Raw genomic sequence first — 17,950 nt, 5'->3', positions numbered from 1 at the left:
CCCTAAATAGAAACATAAAAAACAAATATCATCATATTTACACCTGCACATGTGTGCATGTCAAAATCTAGGTTTCTTTATAAAAGCATGTTCCCCTTGGATAGACCAAAGAAAATTAAACAACTTTCTTTTTTCTTATAAGCAATGTCTCCTTTTCTTTTTCTTCTTCAAGTAATATTATTTATCTTCTAACATAAATATCTCAATAAATATATTACATCTTCTCTAAGCTTAACAAGTCAGCAGACATCACAAAACACGAACGCCAATTCAACCTATATTTATGACGCACGCACGTACTATCTTATGTAGTACTTCATGAACTGATACAGAATATACATCTTCACATACCTATCCATAACTGATTTTACTAAATATCTTTGTAACAACCCGGTTTTGTGAACCGAACATTAAGAAAACAGATTTATTAAATAGTCAAACTATAACAAACAAATTTGTATACCTAAACTGCGTCATCGTAGTTATTGATATTTTTCTCTGGGTGGACTCGCATCACATCATTATTCTTAGCCATGAGATTTGATTTCAAAGCTACAAAAACAAAATAGAAATTCTTAAAGCGTAATATATCAGAGAATAACAGCAAAAAAAAAGAATAAGAGAATAACTAAAGATAAAAGATACCACTTGTTTAACGTTCTGCTTGTGTTTATGTTTGTTGCAGAGAAGGCTCTTCAGTTTTATTTTGTTTGTCTTTTTTTCTCTTTCCTTTTCATTTATGTTTTTCTTGGATGCCAAAGAAATATAAATAGTTTCACAAAGATAAGATAGATAAAAGAAAATGTTTGTATATACCCATTTAATTTGTAGATAGTAGAGTTGAGATGCTTATGGTTACCTTTTTTGAACAAAGCTTATGGTTACGTTTTTGCTGATAGAGCTTGTTCTTTTATTGAAAAATTAAACTTTGCAACATAAACACAGTCATGTGTCGTTCTACCTGAAATAAATAATCAAGATTATTAATTGAGAATAAGAGGAAACTGGATCTAAACTAAGAGAAAACATTTACAATGAGCAATAATCATCACTTGTATGGAATGTTTTTGATCAGTAAAAGAAATCAACAGCAGGAGAAAAACCAATGAAGGAGAAAGTATGCAACACTAAATAAGATAGAAAGGTAAACGAAAAAACAGCTACACTACGTGATCTTTATTTTGTAAATGGAGGTGATAATGTGAGAAAATTTAGGAATCTAGGTATTTTTTAAATTAATTTTTGTATGTGGAGTTTCAAAATCAGTTTTTAATCATTGTTATTTTTTTTTTTTTTTGTAAATCATTGCTTTGCCAAGTGTTAAATTTTGATTAGCTAAGTGATTTGTGATTTAGTATATATATATGATCGTACATATCCTCTTCCCTAATTGAAAAGCCCTAGCCGTAAGAAACCATCTCCATCTTCACGATCTCTCACTCTTTTGTTGCAGCCATGTAAGAGGAGCTCTGCCATTGTTGACGCATCACCACCGTATCTCTTCTCTGTTGTTAATGGCTTACCATCTCTATGATTCAATCTCCACCGAAGAACACAGATGTAATTACCATGTTGGAGCTAGTTGGCTACGTTACGAGACGGAGAGAGAACGTGACCATAAGCCGGCGCCACCGCCATGATCATCACCAACCACCACGGAGTTGTGCCCCTGTGAACCTAAACCCACCAGACGTGTGACCTATAGCACCAGAGATACTTTTGCGCAGCAGAGATTTCTTCATGTCTTAACCTGAGGAGAAGAGATGGATACATCAGACCCATGGCTGAGGAGTGGTTTTGCGAGAGGTTTCAAGTACGATCCAGGGGGTTCTAGGCAACTAGTCATGGCTCTTTGGATATATCTAGTTTCCAGGAATCTGTAGAAACAAACGGAATCAAGATCGGAGTTGTACAGCAAAAGTTATTGACATGCTTCTTGGACAAGAATAAGCTTAAGCTGTTGGAATGCTGAAACAGTTCCGACCAGTGTCAGAGTAAAGGCGAAACGGTGAACCTTAACAAAGGCTTTCAGTCTGGGAATTTTACAGTAAGTATTTAACTCTTTCAGTTATCGTCTCCAACAAACGGATTGTCATTCCAAGTTATTTTCTGAGAGTTAAGCTTGTTTTCGTGGGAGGTGTTGGTGCAGTCTACGTTTTCGACCAGTCTGGAGACGAAGCTAATTGATTAATCAGATGGTGCCCGATCGGAGTAAAACCGGTGGCTACGGATATAGGACATCTAGGGCTACATTCGGACTGGAGGGATTGAAAAGTTAACTGTCAGTTCTTGAGTTATGCATCTGTTTTCTCTAGGGTTCAGTTCTGGCAGAATCATCATACTCATTTATTTTCAGACTTTCGGAGTTGCTGTGATAGAGCCATCAAGGGCTATTCTGTGCTTCTCAGGTTCTTTAGAATCCGTGACAAAGGTGAGGGTCTATTCCGTAAATTCCGTACCAGTGTAGAATTCACTCTATGTTAGTTTAGATTTTGAATCATGATCCATCTGTTTGAATTGAGTCTTTTTGAGTCTTGATTGTTAGTTAGTTCATTCATTGTAAATTGGAACTAGGGGTCTAGAGGATTCAACCGTTGATTTGATTGTGTGATGTTAAGAAATGCGATATATATATGTATGTATACATAGTTATGAGTAGGGACTATGTGAGTGGGCGGGGGTCCAGAGATGTCTGGACTAGCGACGTAGCTTCGGTGGGCGGGGGCTTAGAGACGTCTGGGCTAGCGACACAGATTGTATAGGGCGTGGGTGCAGAGACGTTTGCATTCGACGCAACTTTGGAGGGCGGAGGTACAGAGACAAACTGTACTAGCGACGCAGCGTATGTATATATAGATATCTGTATGAGGAGATGCGGGGTGTATGGACTAGCTATATGCTATCATCGCATTGCTTGTGTTGTGTGATGCTTTAGGCGTCTTGTTTGTTCATGTTAGAGCTAAACTTCCATAGTGGGAGTTCTATTGCTCAAGTCAGTGGTTTGCGTGTTTAGCATCTCATACCTCACGGAGTAACTCTCCTGTTACTCACCCCTCCTATCCCTTTCCCCTTTCAGGTGAGACTGACGAGCAGAAGTTATTGCTATCGGATTGGTGTTTTGGGAGTTTTATTTCTTTCTTTTTCAAACTTGCGGATTCTATGCTTTTATCGATATTTTCGGGATTTATTATGTTATTTGGATTTATGGCTATTTATTGGATTTACGACTTTGGAGTTGATTTTTGAGAAGTAATAAATAGAGATTTCAGACTTTTTATTTATTTAAGTTATTTTGAAAAATACGGGTGTTACAATCTTACTTACGTGAAGAGACGAAAGCATTTGGATATTTGGGAATGATGCATGTGGTTAAAGAGCTAACTGCTTCATATGATTTAACAAAAGGACGCCATGAACAATAAGGAAACATGGCTTTGCACGTGGCAGCCTACAGTGGCTACCCTGTCTCATGAAACTCTGAGCTCACTCTCTCCATATTTGCCCTTCACTAGAAACAACGTCGGTGAAACACTCCTTCACGATGGTATCTCATGTTTCGAGACTCCAATGTTCTAGAGGCTTGAAAAGCACATTGCTATCATGAACTGTCATCACATCGGCTTCTTGGAAATCATTGGGTTGTGTCGTGAACTATTGAAATAATGAGGGGACATACGACTCTTCATTTTGCAATCCTCGGGAATGTTCCTTTGGAGTTTGTGAGATGCTCATGTCGGTAAAAGCGATTGATATTAACATTAAGGATGTTTTTGGCATGACTCCGTTTGATATGATCACGCACAAGCCACAGTCTCCAACGTTTTAGATTTTATGTTCCGGCTATTATATTATCTAGATATATGTTTAGCTGCTGTGATAGAGCATCACAAGGTGGGTCGTGTCTCACTTGAAGGACAAAGGCAACGTTTGCAGCCTAAAAGCTTATAATATCTACTATACTAAAATTACTAAAACAAAAAGTATGATAATAATCCAGTGGCATAACACGGATAACTACCTAATCCGGATAATGCTTATTGTTTTATAAAACTTACAAATTTTACCTAAATATGATTTTATTTTCATCAAATTTTCTGCCAAACTACAAAATCTTGGGTTCTTGTCAAAATTACAAAATTGTGTTTTCCGCCAAAATCGCAAAATATTATTTTTTCTGCCAAAATCGCAAAGCAAGTTTTCTCACCAAAATTTCAAAATGTGTTTTCTCACTTATCACAAAATCATGTTTCTCGCCAAAACCGCAAAATCTTGGTTTCTTACCAAATTTGCAAAAGCAAGTTTTCCGTAAAAACTGTCAAACGAATTTTACTGCCAAAGTCGCAAAGGTGTATTCCGCCAAAATCATAAAATCAAGTTTTTCCACTAAAGCTACAAAAACGAGTTTTCTCACCAAAATCAATAAATTTTGTTATCCCATTAAAACCGCAAAATCTTCTTTTCCTTTATAGATCAAAAAATCTTTTTTTTTGTTAAAACTAAAGCCTCAACATTGAGTTTTTATCTGTCAAAACCGTGAATTCGAGGTTTTTATTCTAAACCGAAGTTTTCCATTTTTCTCCAAAACCGTGAAATCGTGTTTTTGGTCTAAAAATGGTTTCACCTCTTTGTCGGGAACCCAAACAATGTACCTCCCAATGAGAATTGAACCAAGTGAAAAGTGCCTAGGCACTCCATTACCACAGCTCATTGGTAAAACCTATTTTGAGTAAATTTTTATAGCTAGTAACTAGCACCATCCACATCCAAAAATACCTTTTAGATTTTTTGGAGAGGCATAATATCACCACATATAATCAAACTTGTAATTTTTGGTAGTCGTCTGTTAAAATAGAAACCACTGGGATACAAATATTTCTCACGAAGTCTTGTTTTCATGGTAAAACTACAATAATAAAAATATAAAAAGATATAGTGAAACTATCCTCCTATATATTAACCGAAAAGTCACATAAGTGAATTTTGCTGCCATTCAAAGATGAAGGTTAGCATTAATTATTTTAATTTGATTTGTTGTTGGTATTTGAATTTTCAGTTATTTCATTAAAGTTTTTAAAAATAAACTAATGATAGAATTATTAAATGTAATCTAGGTTACCAAACAAATAATCAAACATCTTAAATATAGATGAATTAACATATTTTATTTATAGAAACAATTAAATATCATAAATTACATTAAAGAAATTCATAATATACATATAAATACATATTATATTATAGAAAAAAATATAATTGATTTTAAATATCATTCTACTAATAGTGGATGTAATAAATCATATATTACAGAAAATAATTACCCTAAACCTAATAATATTATAAGAAAAATAGATATTATGCTTATGATAATATAATTTTTAATAATAATTAAAATATTTAAATTTAATTTCTAATTTCAAATAGTTTGATAATCAAAAATTATTTTTAGATGAGTTGTTAGATTAAAGATAGTTCAACAACATAAATTAGTCATCAAAATAGTTTTCTTACATGGAAGCAATATTAAAATTGGTTCATGTAATTGGTCGTAGAATTAGTTTTTATTTTATTTTAACACGTGTAAAAACATAAATACTCTAACCTTCAAGAGAGAGAAAAATTATTTTTTGTGTAGTTGCAAGATGATGGTCAGAGACTTCTATAGGTCTGATATCGGCTTTGCTGATTTATTTTACTTATGTTTATTTGATTTGTTTGATTGTTTTTACTTTATTTTAAATTTAACAAAAACAAATATTGTTCTTTGAATATGATTTAAAAAAATTACATGTTACTTTTAGATATGAAGAAGGTATTCAAAAAGTAAACACATAAAGGTAAAATGTAATTGTTTTTAATCATATTCAAAACTTTTGTTTTTGCCAAATCTTTTACAAAGACACATAAAAGAACAATTATTGTTTTGTTAATTTAAAATAAATTGAAAAAAAACAAACAAATCAAATAAACGTATGTAAAATAAATCAACAAAGCCGATATCAGAGCTATAGAAGTCTTTCGCCATCGTCTTGGAACTACACCAAAATGTTTTTTCTCTCTCTTAAAAGTTAGAGTATTATGTTTTTACACGTGCTAAATTAAAATAAAAAGTAATTATACAGCCAGTTGAACCAATTTTAATTTTCTTACTATGTAAAAAAATATTTTTAATAGCTAATTTATGTCGTTGAACTATCTTAAATCTCACAAATTTTCTAAGAATAATTTTTGATTATCGAACGAATTGCAGTTAGATATTAGATATTAAAATTTTAATATCAAATTATTCAAAATTGTATGATCATAAACATAATATTTACTTTTCTTATCATATTATTACCGCGAAATCGCGGACAAACACTTAGTAAATATTATATGAATTCCTTAAAACATATAGACTTGTAACTTGAATATCTATAGGTAACAAACATACCCTATAGGACCTTTTACATTATAAATTTATTGTTTGTAAGTTTTTGTGGGTTGAATTTAAATGGGCTGAATTTTGTATGGTTTGAGCTGGGATATGTGGAGTCAACTCTTCTAATGGCTCTTCAGCAGAGTTTTCACTTCTAATTAAGCACACAAAAACACAACCGACATATAGAGACGTGGCAGATAAGGAAATAATAGAGTGCGTTAAGACTTTTCCACCCAAAGTTTTGTGAGTTGGTGTTGACTTGGACAAAAATAAACTCATCAGTTGGACGAAAGCGTTTTCCAGGAGCAGGTGATTCTTGGATCTTTTGTATTTTCGCATTTTTCACGTCTTTGTACAACGATTTGTGGATTGAATCCCTCAGAATATAGTTTATTCGAGTCCTTGAGTTTTGTAAAAAAAAAAAAACAAATTATAACTACTGGATCCTCCTCCTGTGATTATTGACTGCTAGTTTCATTGTTGAACAGGAAATTAATGGCGGACTCACTTTTATCATTTGGAGTCGAAAAGCTTTGGGACCTCCTTGTCAGAGAATCTGAGCGACTTCAAGGGGTTGATGATCAGATCAATGGACTAAAGAGTGATTTAAATATGTTGAAGTGCTTTTTGGAAGATGCAGAAGCCAAGAAACACACAAGTGCAATGGTGAGAAACACTGTGAAAGAGATCAAAGAAATTGTTTATGACGCAGAAGATATAATCGAAATCTTTCTTCTGGAGGAAGGACTCGGAAAAACAAGTAGCATCAGGAAGAGAGTGAGAAGATTTCCTCGCGTTATGGTGAAACGCATGGGGCTTGCTTTCGATATGAAAGCCATAAGCAATAGAATATCTAAGGTGATCCGTGATATGCAGAGTCTTGGCGTGCAACAAGTCATTGTCAATGAAACGTATGCACAGGAGAGACAAAAGGAAATGCGCCAAACTTTTTCTAGTGATACTGAAGACCATCTCGTGGGTTTGGAGGAGAATGTTGAGCAATTAGTTGGCTATTTGGCGGATGAAGATAGTAGCAGCCAAGTGGTTTCCATAACCGGGATGGGCGGTATTGGTAAAACCACCCTCGCAAGACAAGTTTTTAATCATGAGATAGTAAAAAGCCATTTTCCAGGACTCGCATGGGTATCTATCTCACAACAGTTTACAAGGAAGTATGTGTGGCAGACGATCTTGCGGAAACTTAGGCGAGAATATAAGGTGTTAGAGATGACAGAAGATGAACTCCAAGAAGAACTTGTTCGGCTGTTGGGAATACAAAAGACTTTGATTGTCCTTGATGATATATGGAGAGAAGGAGACTGGGACATAATAAAACCAATATTTCCACGACACAAAGGTGAAATCTTGTGGTACATATATAAATTAGATACTTCTCTTATTATATTTCGTAGCTTTTTGTTTGGGTGAATAAAAAGAGGAAGGTCATAAAGCACTATGTCATTTTTTCTAGTAAGTTATGTAAAAACAGTTATATTTTCTGTAGGTTGGAAGATACTTCTTACTTCCCGCAACGAGGGTGTAGCATTACGAGCAGATCCAAAATGTTTCACTTTTAAGCCAAATTGTCTATCTCTCGATGAATGTTGGTATATTTTTCGGAGGATAGCATTTCCTAGGAGCGACACGGCCCGTGAGTTCTTAACTAAGACAACCTCTGAGTATTCTTTTTTCCAAGTAAAAAAACAATATGATGTTTTCTGCCTTGTATAAAACTGACTCCAATATCTTCAAGACATGTGTTTTTTTTTTTTTAACACTCTTGTAGAATGATTTGTAAACTTGATAATGTGTTTTGCAGAACTTAAGGTTGATGAAATGGAAGAGATGGGTAAGCAAATGATCAAACACTGTGGAGGACTACCTTTGGCAGTGAAACTGTTAGGAGGTTTGCTAGCTTCCCAATACACATTGCATCAATGGAAAAGGATATATGAGAATATAAGATCTCACATCATTGGAGGGACTAGTTACAATGGCGACAACAACAATTTGGTTTATCATGTATTATCTTTGAGTTTCGAAGAGTTGCCTAGTTGTTTGAAGCATTGCTTCCTCTACTTGGCTCATTTTCCAGAAGATTGTCCAGTAGATGTTGAGAAACTGGCCTACTACTGGGCCGCGGAAAGAATGCCAAAACCGGAGTATGATGAAAGAACAAGTGTTCGAGATGTTGTTGATGGCTACATAGAAGAGTTGGTTAAAAGAAATATGGTCATCTCCGAAAGAGATGGTAGGACTTTGAGATTTGAAAAGTGTCACTTGCATGACACGATGAGAGAAGTTTGTCTTCTTAAAGCCAAAGAAGAGAACTTTCTACAAATTGTTCATGGCACCACCTCTGAATCTTCTTGTAAATCTCGCAGACTCGCTATACATCGGCTTGATAAAACATTTAATGAAGAGATGGAGATAAACAATCCAAAACTTAGATCTCTCTTGGTTATCTTGAAGGACATGAGAACAGATTGGATGGTACCAGGTTTGCGCTTTACCGGGCTAAAGTTGATGAGGGTTTTAGATCTCTCTAAAGCTCAATTTGATGGAGGGGAGTTACCCTCAAGCATTGGAAATCTCATTCACTTGAGATACTTGAGTTTATATATGGCACATGTAACTCATCTACCTTCTTCTATGCGGAAACTGAAGTTGCTGATCTATTTAAACCTATGTGTTGATGCTAGATGTTCACTCTACATGCCCAATTTCTTGAAAAAGATGCGAGAATTGACAACCCTCTGGTTTCCATTGAGGATACATGACAAGGTAAAGATGGAATTGGGCAATCTAGTCAATCTGGAGACGTTAGAGAATTTCTCAACAGAGCATGGGAGTGTGTGTGATATCCAGGGAATGACAAGGCTCAAAACCCTCTCTATCTCATTCAATGGCAAGGGGTGTACTATGGAAACCCTATCTTCATCTCTGAGTGAATTGAGACACTTGGAAAATCTTAATATATATGATGCTTATAAGTTGTATGCTCCCACAGTTGATGAAGAAGGATTTTGTTTTGATTGCAAGAATCTCAAACAGCTCAAGTTGAGTATATGTATGCCAAGGTTACCTGATGCGCAACGCTTCCCTTCTCACCTTAGAAGCATAACTTTACGTGGTTGTTGCTTAGAGGAGGATCCAATCCTGATTCTAGAGAAGCTTCTTCACTTATATGATGTAAGTTTACTAAATATATCTTTCTGTGGGAGGAGAATGGTTTGCTCGAGTGGTGGGTTTCCCCAACTGCATAAGCTTGAATTTGGTGGATTAGCTGAGTGGGAAGAGTGGATTGTAGAAGAAGGCTCCATGCCCTTTCTTCAAACTCTGACTATTCATAATTGTCGAAAGTTGATGGAGCTTCCTGATGGGCTGAGGTTTGTCACTTCCTTGGAAGAACTGGATATGAACACACATACATTAGAATTTTGGAAGAAATTGTCCATAGGAGGAGAAGAATACTACAAAGTCCAACACATACCTCTTTTGAATATCGTCTAACATAAAGAAAAGGGTAACTTTCCTCCTTTGAACTCTAAATGAGAAGCTCATATCTGTACCTTTGTTGTTTCAGAGAGGTGAGGCTTGATATCTTTTAATTTGTTTAGAGATTTTATTGTATTTTTGTTGTCACGCAACTAGGCTTCAGAATCTTTGTCGACAACATCGTTGACTTTGAGAACCTTCCATAACCAGATTCTGTTTTGCCAAGATATTTATTTGGACATAATCTATCAAAACACCGCCTGTGTATCTTTCACAGTTAATCTTTTTCTCTTCCCTACAAGTTACTTGGTAGGTTTTCTTATTTTCTATTTTTTTTTGTCAAAAAATTGATAATGTGGAGGGACTCGAAACATAGACACTCGCTTGACCAAACACACTAACCACACGGCCAAGTTGTATTTCTTGTATGTTTAAACTACTAGAGATTTTTTTTTTCTGTTTCAAGCTTGTGATTAGAATTCTCTTGCAATTATAACAAGGGACTTGTGGGTGAGACAGCTATGCCATTTGGATTTCAGTGAATACTCAGAGTTGATGACCAAGTTACTCATATACAATATCTACGATTATGCCTAATTTATCTACTAATAATAGCAATCCCAATTAATTCCAATGGACATGTCTTTTTATTATAAATTTGTTCATGCCCGTTTGTGGTACCTTTTCGTTTATAACCGTTTTTTTTAAATTGTATATTTTTTTAATTTATGTCTTTTCAGTTCTATTTATTATATATAAAATTTAATATTTGCAACTGTCTAAAAATGAACCATTACAACTTTTAAATGTTAACCATTGCAAGTTTTGGTATTCAAACATTGCAACACATTTGGTGATCAACTTTTGAACGTAATTAATCATTGCAATCTTTAATAGTTAACAGTTGCAATCTGGGCTCTATATATATCGTAGTGTGAGCAATGAAAACTGCGACAACAAAGAAACATCAAAATAAAAACGAAATGGTACTTTCATTTGGTACCTTCTAGTGGAGTCTCTTGAAAATACGGTTAGATTTAGAAGTATCTATTTCGTGATGATGCATCCTTCTCCACAAGTATCAAGGTCATGGTAAAATTGAATCCATAACTTAATTCCAAGTTAGTGATAGGGAAGATTGAACACCTTCAGAGACTTTATCAGAAGGATAATTAAAAGGCGTATGTTAAAGACAAAAAAAAAACGGACAATACAAACATGTGGCTAACATATATCTACCGCCAGAGAGCAGCACTCTCATAGGGAGACAAAAACAGTGACAGAGATCAACTTCATCACCGGTAAGAGAAGACAATTTGAAACAACTCAAGCAAAAATGAATGAAATTATGTGTAAACAACACAATTAAAAAAAATTTAAATAACAAAAATACTTTTCTGAAACCATTTTTCTCTCTGAGGGTGATTCATACACGACCAGTTACAGACTCCCCTATACTGTTTTTGGATATTCCGGCAGCTTAGGTCGTCGGAGTTTCTCGTTTTTTTTTATTTTTCTGTTTGTCTCGTAACACATCTACAGCCTTGATGGCGATATTGGCGGGATTGGATTTCTTCAATCGATGTCAACTTTCTGTTGATTATTTTCCAATCTATAGAGTGATTGACCGGTCTTCTCTGGCAGTGATGTTGACACTGTTTTTCCTCCTATGGCTATCGGTGTTGTCCCGAGTTAATATGCAATGAGTTTATGACAAAAAGTTATTTTTCTACAATTATTAGTGTTAAGAATGTTTTAAAATTATGTTTTATTTATACTCACTGTTTATTTATACTATGTTTTTCGATATGCAGTTATTGGAAAAAGTTGTGAAAACGTTTAATGTATTTTGTCATCAATATGCAGAATTGTCTCTTTCCATTTAAAAATCAAAATGGTTTTAAAAAGTAGTTAAATCAATAAATGTTTTTCTACAATTATTAGTGTTAAGAATGTTTTAAAATTATGTATTTTCATTATAAAAGACAAATTAGTTTTTAAAAGTAGTTAAACTAATTAAGTGGTTTTATAATTATTTATTTTAATTATTATGTGTGTTTATAATATATATTAAAAATTAAATTATTTTAAAAATATATTTTAATATTTTAATAAGCATCTTTATTTAATTATGTGTCTTTTCAGTTAAGGTACTAATTAACTCAAATCTGAAAAGTCATGATTGTTCGTATAGATATTTTAGAAAACTATAAATAAACCTTGTCCATTATTTTTTATAAAATTTTAAAATCATGATATTTTCATTATAACTGAATGTATCCATCTTCTGATGACTTCACATTTTCTAAAGCATTGGTTCCATGGTGGTTTCCATTGAAGTCGACATGTTGGCAAATCTATTATAATTTGTACAAAGAAAAAATGACTCACCATATAATCATGATGAGTTGATGACCATTGAGAATTACCCCCAAACTAACCATAGAAATTAGTTTGGACAAAAAACATTAGACCACTACTAGCATATATGCCGGAAAGCAAAATATAGTTAAACAAAAACAACACATCTAGAATTGGCTTACTACATTCTGACCAGAACATATGCGAACAAACTTTTGATCAGAAGAGGAAGACTTTGAGTGACTGTAATTGTCAGAAGACAACACAAAGTAGTACGATCGATAAATAAAAACTGCATATGAATCCATTCATCTCTCAACTCCTTCGTTGATTTCAAATCTGAAAATACGGAAACAAAGAACAAAGCTAAAGAGAAGAATAAGGAGTATAACGACGTCAGAGTCAACGCAACGCCGGCGGAAAAAAATAAAAAGAGAAGATGAGTTGTGTCGCAACTTTGGAGAGAAACGGTTACTATGTTATGTCAAAACAGTAATTTTGTTAATTAAGGATGCTAATTAAATTGTTTACAAGATGAACTTTTAAGAATTTCTAAAAATTGTCTATGTGTATCATTTCCTAAATATTAATAGATTTATATATTCCTCCTTATTTGTATGCGTGCATTTTTACTTTATATAGGGTAATAAAATAGTCTTAAATATAATTTACTCATTAATAAAGCCAACTCTTAATATAATTAACGTTTGATAGGTTGTCAAAATATTCAAAATGGGTCTTTTCAAAATGAATTATTTTTTTCATCTTAAAAACTTCTAAAAATGTTTGTGTAATTCAGTTTTAGGTAATTAAAGTATTCTTATGATATAATATATATATATATATTTATGAAATTAAATATGATATGGTTTTTGAATTATACTTTATTAATGTTTTGGTGTTGATTTTTCTGCTTGATTTAGTTTCGTTTATTTGGGTTTTAGATAAAACGCTCGAACTTACTTAGACAATACTATTATATACTATAAATATTAACAAAATCTAAACCAAGAAAAAATGTTTTAATGTTTTTCGATATGCACATTTTCATCTTTACGTGAATTTGATATAAAGTAATATTTAGTTAGTGAGTCTCTGATTATATTTAAATATGGGAAAATTGTTAGTGATTTAAGTGAATCTTTGCAACCGTTTAAGTGGGATCTTGAAATTTTCTCACTAAACAGTTACAACTGATTAAATGGAATATTGCAACAGTTAGTGATGAACCATTACATTTTTTTGGTGATGAACAATTGCAATTATTAGTGATTGATTGTAGATTTTAGTTATGATTTATGCTACATTTTTATGCGACTTTTGGTGTTAACTATTGCAACATTTAGCTAAACTTTGCAATTTTGATTATCAACCATTGCAACCCGTTTTCATCTATATAAATAGTTGTGAGAAACGAAAAATTACAACAATAATAACACCAAAGAAAAAATTACAACAATCATAAATAAACTAAGAAAGAGAGAGATATTCATTGTTTAGATAGATTTGTTGGTTATATCATCAAAGACACCGCATGGAATTATATTTTTTTTTAAAGAGGTTGTCAAAATGTATATGAAATTGTCTTTTCATCGTAAAGTTGTATATGCTTTTAAGAAGTTGTATTTTCATTCCTTCTCACGTTTCAGAACTTTTCATTCATTTTCACATATATATATATATACTCCTAAAAAGAATCTTAAAAATTATAAAATTATAGAAATTATATCTGTATTACATTGGTTTTAAATTATTTTATTATTGTGTAATTTAATTATTTTATGATATTATCAATTTACAAAACTAAATATATTGTTTTAAAATTGTATATGGTTTATAGCATCATGTTTTAGTGCATGTTTTTCTGTCTAATACGGTTTTGTTTATTCGTATTACAGATAAAATATTTAAAGTTATTTAGAAAATATTTATTATTAATAGATAAGTATTAACAAAATATTAACCAAAATAATTTTTTTTATATACACATTTCTATTTATATTTGAAGTTGATACAGTGGCGGAGACAAGATAATTATTTATAAAGTTCAAAATATATATGTTTCTTCATAGAAAAGTGCATAAATATTAGTGAAGTACCTTTGAACTAAAATCTGATAGCGTCACAACATTATTGGGCAAGGGTCAATTTTGAACAATGGTACAATATTTTTCTAAAATTTTATGTGAGTCAATTGATCCTCTCCCTAATAAGTTGTCTCTACCACTTGTTTGATATATCATATGTGCTATTTATTTATTGAGTTACTAACACATTTAGATGAGAGATTATTGTTAGAGGTCTAAGTGAATCAATGTAACTGTTTCAACGAACAGTTGCAACTAATTAAAAAAACATTGTAATTCTTAGTGATGAACAATTAGAATCTTTAGTGATAAATCCTTACAGTCGTGGGTGATTATTATTATCCTACTATATAAAAGAAGCTATTTTTAGAGCTTCTAAGGAGTGCCACGTCAGATGAAATATTCCTGACCAATTAAAGTGACAGGTCATACTTGTGTTTGTGTGTGTATTCTTTACGCCGACGATCTGTTTTCTGCCACGTCAAACATCTTCTCTTTCTTCGAGCGTAGTCTTCTTAGAGCATCTTTATTGGTGGGATGAAGAGAGAGGGAGAGAGAGAGTCCCTTGTTTTGTTTTTTTGTTTTTTTTTTTTTTTGGTCATGGAAGAGTAAGGGACAGCCCTTAATTAAGGGCTTTTCCCTTCTCTTTCTTCTTCGGTTCCCACCCTTTTCCCTTAAGGGATGCCTTAAGGGACTCCCAATACAGATGCCCTTAATGCCCTGTATTCCACCGCCGATCTCAGAACCCATGTGTAACGCTATCGTTCCTCATTGAAGCCACTTGATAACATCTCTCCATTAACTACCTCTCTATCCAGTTCTCCCACTATGTCGACTTTAATAACCCATTTTTTAACTTCCATCAAAAATCCCTAATTCCTGAAACTATAAATAGGAGAGACGAGAACCTCTAGAAATCTCTCTGCTTCACGAGATTCAATCATATTCCTTCCTTACTACACACAATTTGCAACGGTGGTGTTATCCCATATCTTTCTTTATGATTTGAAAATTTGACAGTAGTCCTCAGATGGTGGTGCCACGTTTCATGGGTTTATTGAAAGCACGTAACGTCGCAGAAGTTGGAAAGCTGAGACGAGTCAAAAGGTGGAGTTTTCATGTCCCCTCAATGATATAATTTAATTTTATTATGTTTTTTCTCTAATATTTGTTCCAGTTCCTTAAGAACATTATGTTGTGTGGGCTTAAGAAACTAAAATTTTGATCTGCTATTGCCTTTTGAAATGACATACCCTATTGGTCAGTGTTAGATTTGAAAGTCTGGGCACTTCTTTTATTTTGTTTCTATGTTTGTTCGTGTATTGTGTCTTTTTGATTATGTTCTCTTAGATTGTTTCTACAAAACCTTTGTTTCTCTTTGAGCTTCCTGTTGAGCATAGTCGAGCAACCATATCTTCTTTTGTTTGCTGTTGAAATCATTATAGACTCATTGCAAGTGTTCTTAAAGTAATGTTTTTATTACCCCTCTCCCAGGTATCTACAGAGCAAGTAACTCCAGAGTGATCAGAGACAGAAGTAGGAGACAAAGAAGAGGTGACATTAACGGATCAGAGAGACTGACGAGAACAATCAACAGACAACAGACTGTAAAACCCGGAAGGGTCCAAAACTCTGCCTTGTCCAAGATGCAGGAGCATGGACACTAAGTTCTGTTATTACAACAACATAAACCAGCCTCGCCATTACTGCAAAGCCTATCAGAGATAGTGGATTGTCCACGGGATTATGAGGACTGTACACGAGGGTGCAGGAAGGTGCATGAAGCCGCTACAACAAAAGTTTATCCTCTTATTACCGCCACATCACAATCTACGAAGCTCTAGAGGCTGCAAGGTTTGTTCAGAAAATACATACCAACACTCGAGTCCTGAGTTTTGGTGTAGAGAATGTATTGCTTTAGCCGCTCATCTGTGACCACTTCTATCAATCACTCACTAGAAATAGTTTAAATTAACGAGACTATTCCCGAAACTCATGTGCATGATCATCATATCGTCTATCATTGTCTAATTTGGGTTATTCCTCCTTCACCATTTCCTTCATGCACGTAAAAACAAATCTATATATATTCTCTTACATATAACTAAAAACCAAGAATAAAAATATAAAAATATAATATAATTTTTAATCCGTTGTGATAAAAAAAAAGCAATTAGATCATAATTATTTTCATCAAAACTAAGTAACTATGATAAAAAAAAAAGCAATTAGATCATAATTATTTTCTCTTTCAGATAAATGCATACTTCAATTTTGTAAAACGTCATAAAGTTTTTTCTCTCCTGTTATAACTGTTATAAGTTCACCACAATTAGCATATAACCCAAAGATATTGGAATATATGTTAGCATCTTCTATAAATTAGTTACTTAAGTAATTTAAATAATTTATTTTATTATTTTTAAGTTAAACATCTACAGTCTTATGAATTAATACAAGAAATAGAAAATTATACACTATTTTGAATATATATTTTCAAATTTTTGTAGAAATTCATTAGAGTTTTGAAAATTTCTAAATTAATAATACAGTTTCCTATCAAATTATTAAATAGTTTTATTTGATTTTCAAATATAATAACATAATTATGATTCAAACAAACGTGTATATTTATAAAGAATAATAGTTACTTTTTTTTTACAGTAAATATTTACAAACTCATGTTAACTTTGTAAACCAAAGTGGTAATTCTGCATCTATATGTACGACGAAAGACGGTTGTTGGTCTCTGTGGATTCGATCCTAAAGTGCTACATCGACATACCATTCGATTGTGGTAGTGTGCACATTAGGTTATTTGGTGTGCGTATACACGTAATATCAAATTGGCGCCGTTGCCGGGGACCATCTTTTTACCTTTATTTTTCGGTTATTTATTTAGTCTAAGACTTCTAACTTGCCCTATCCTTTTTGTTTCGGCTAATTTTTCAGGTGCATGACCAGTAGACATACTCGGAGAAGCGCACAAGGAGAGTTAGTTACATTTAGCAACCAGGAGCTAGCAAGGTTAGAAAGAACAAATCGTCAACAGCCAAGGCAAACTGACACCACTATGGGTGATCACGCCAATCAGGATGATCTCGCTGCGGCTATGGCACTCATGCAGCAGCAGATGCAACAAATGCAGCAGACCATCCAAGCTCAGCAGGATGCTGCTGAACAGGCTGCTCTCGCGCAGCAGGAACAACAGGCGCAGACTGTTCCAATCGGGCAGAGAAACCTTCCGCGTAACATCCCTACTACGCGCTCTGCCATTGTTCCTCCACTCTGCACCAGGCAGGACTTCGAGATCAAGCCTGCTTTGATCGGTCTAGTACAGAGAAAGGTGTTCTCTGGTCTCTCTACAGAAATTCCAATGGAGCATATTGAGAGCTTCGAAAAAGTCTGTAGTTTCACTCGCGCTAATGGTGTTCCACCAGATTACATCAGGTGCATGTTATTCCCATTCTCTCTTGATGGAAAAGCTGCACGGTGGTTGAACTCTCTCCCTACCGGCTCTCTCACTTCATGGGAACAGGTCCGATCAGCGTTCCTCAGCCATTTCTACTCTAAGGCGAGAACAGCT

The 17,950-nt window shown here is 33.6% G+C and overlaps 1 protein-coding gene across 1 annotated transcript; it reads left to right on the top strand.

Annotated features, from left to right (window-relative positions):
* The first annotated feature begins 6,574 nt into the window (after positions 1 to 6,574).
* LOC106376938 (probable disease resistance protein At1g59620) lies at positions 6,575 to 10,197 on the top strand. Its single transcript, XM_013817073.3, has 4 exons — positions 6,575 to 6,727; positions 6,907 to 7,775; positions 7,923 to 8,069; positions 8,238 to 10,197. Exons 2-4 carry the CDS (start codon positions 6,914 to 6,916, stop codon positions 9,929 to 9,931), a joined length of 2,703 nt encoding a protein of 900 aa, XP_013672527.2. The 5' UTR covers positions 6,575 to 6,727; positions 6,907 to 6,913; the 3' UTR covers positions 9,932 to 10,197.
* Positions 10,198 to 17,950: the final 7,753 nt, after the last annotated feature.

The sequence above is a fragment of the Brassica napus genome, chromosome A1 (assembly GCF_020379485.1).
Source record: "Brassica napus cultivar Da-Ae chromosome A1, Da-Ae, whole genome shotgun sequence".
Lineage (NCBI taxonomy): Eukaryota > Viridiplantae > Streptophyta > Magnoliopsida > Brassicales > Brassicaceae > Brassica > Brassica napus.
The sequence above is the reverse complement of the archived record's forward strand: the minus strand, read 5'-3'. Positions and strand labels throughout refer to the sequence as shown.

What these genes read in the sequence shown, in the direction of transcription:
- LOC106376938 (XM_013817073.3), top strand. Translation starts at nt 6,914, where the DNA reads ATGGCGGACTCACTTTTATCATTTGGAGTCGAAAAGCTTTGGGACCTC. An exon ending in AATATTTCCACGACACAAAG is followed by an intron (nt 7,776 to 7,922) that starts GTGAAATCTTGT and finishes TATTTTCTGTAG; the next exon opens with GTTGGAAGATACTTCTTACT. An exon ending in TCCTAGGAGCGACACGGCCC is followed by an intron (nt 8,070 to 8,237) that starts GTGAGTTCTTAA and finishes TGTGTTTTGCAG; the next exon opens with AACTTAAGGTTGATGAAATG.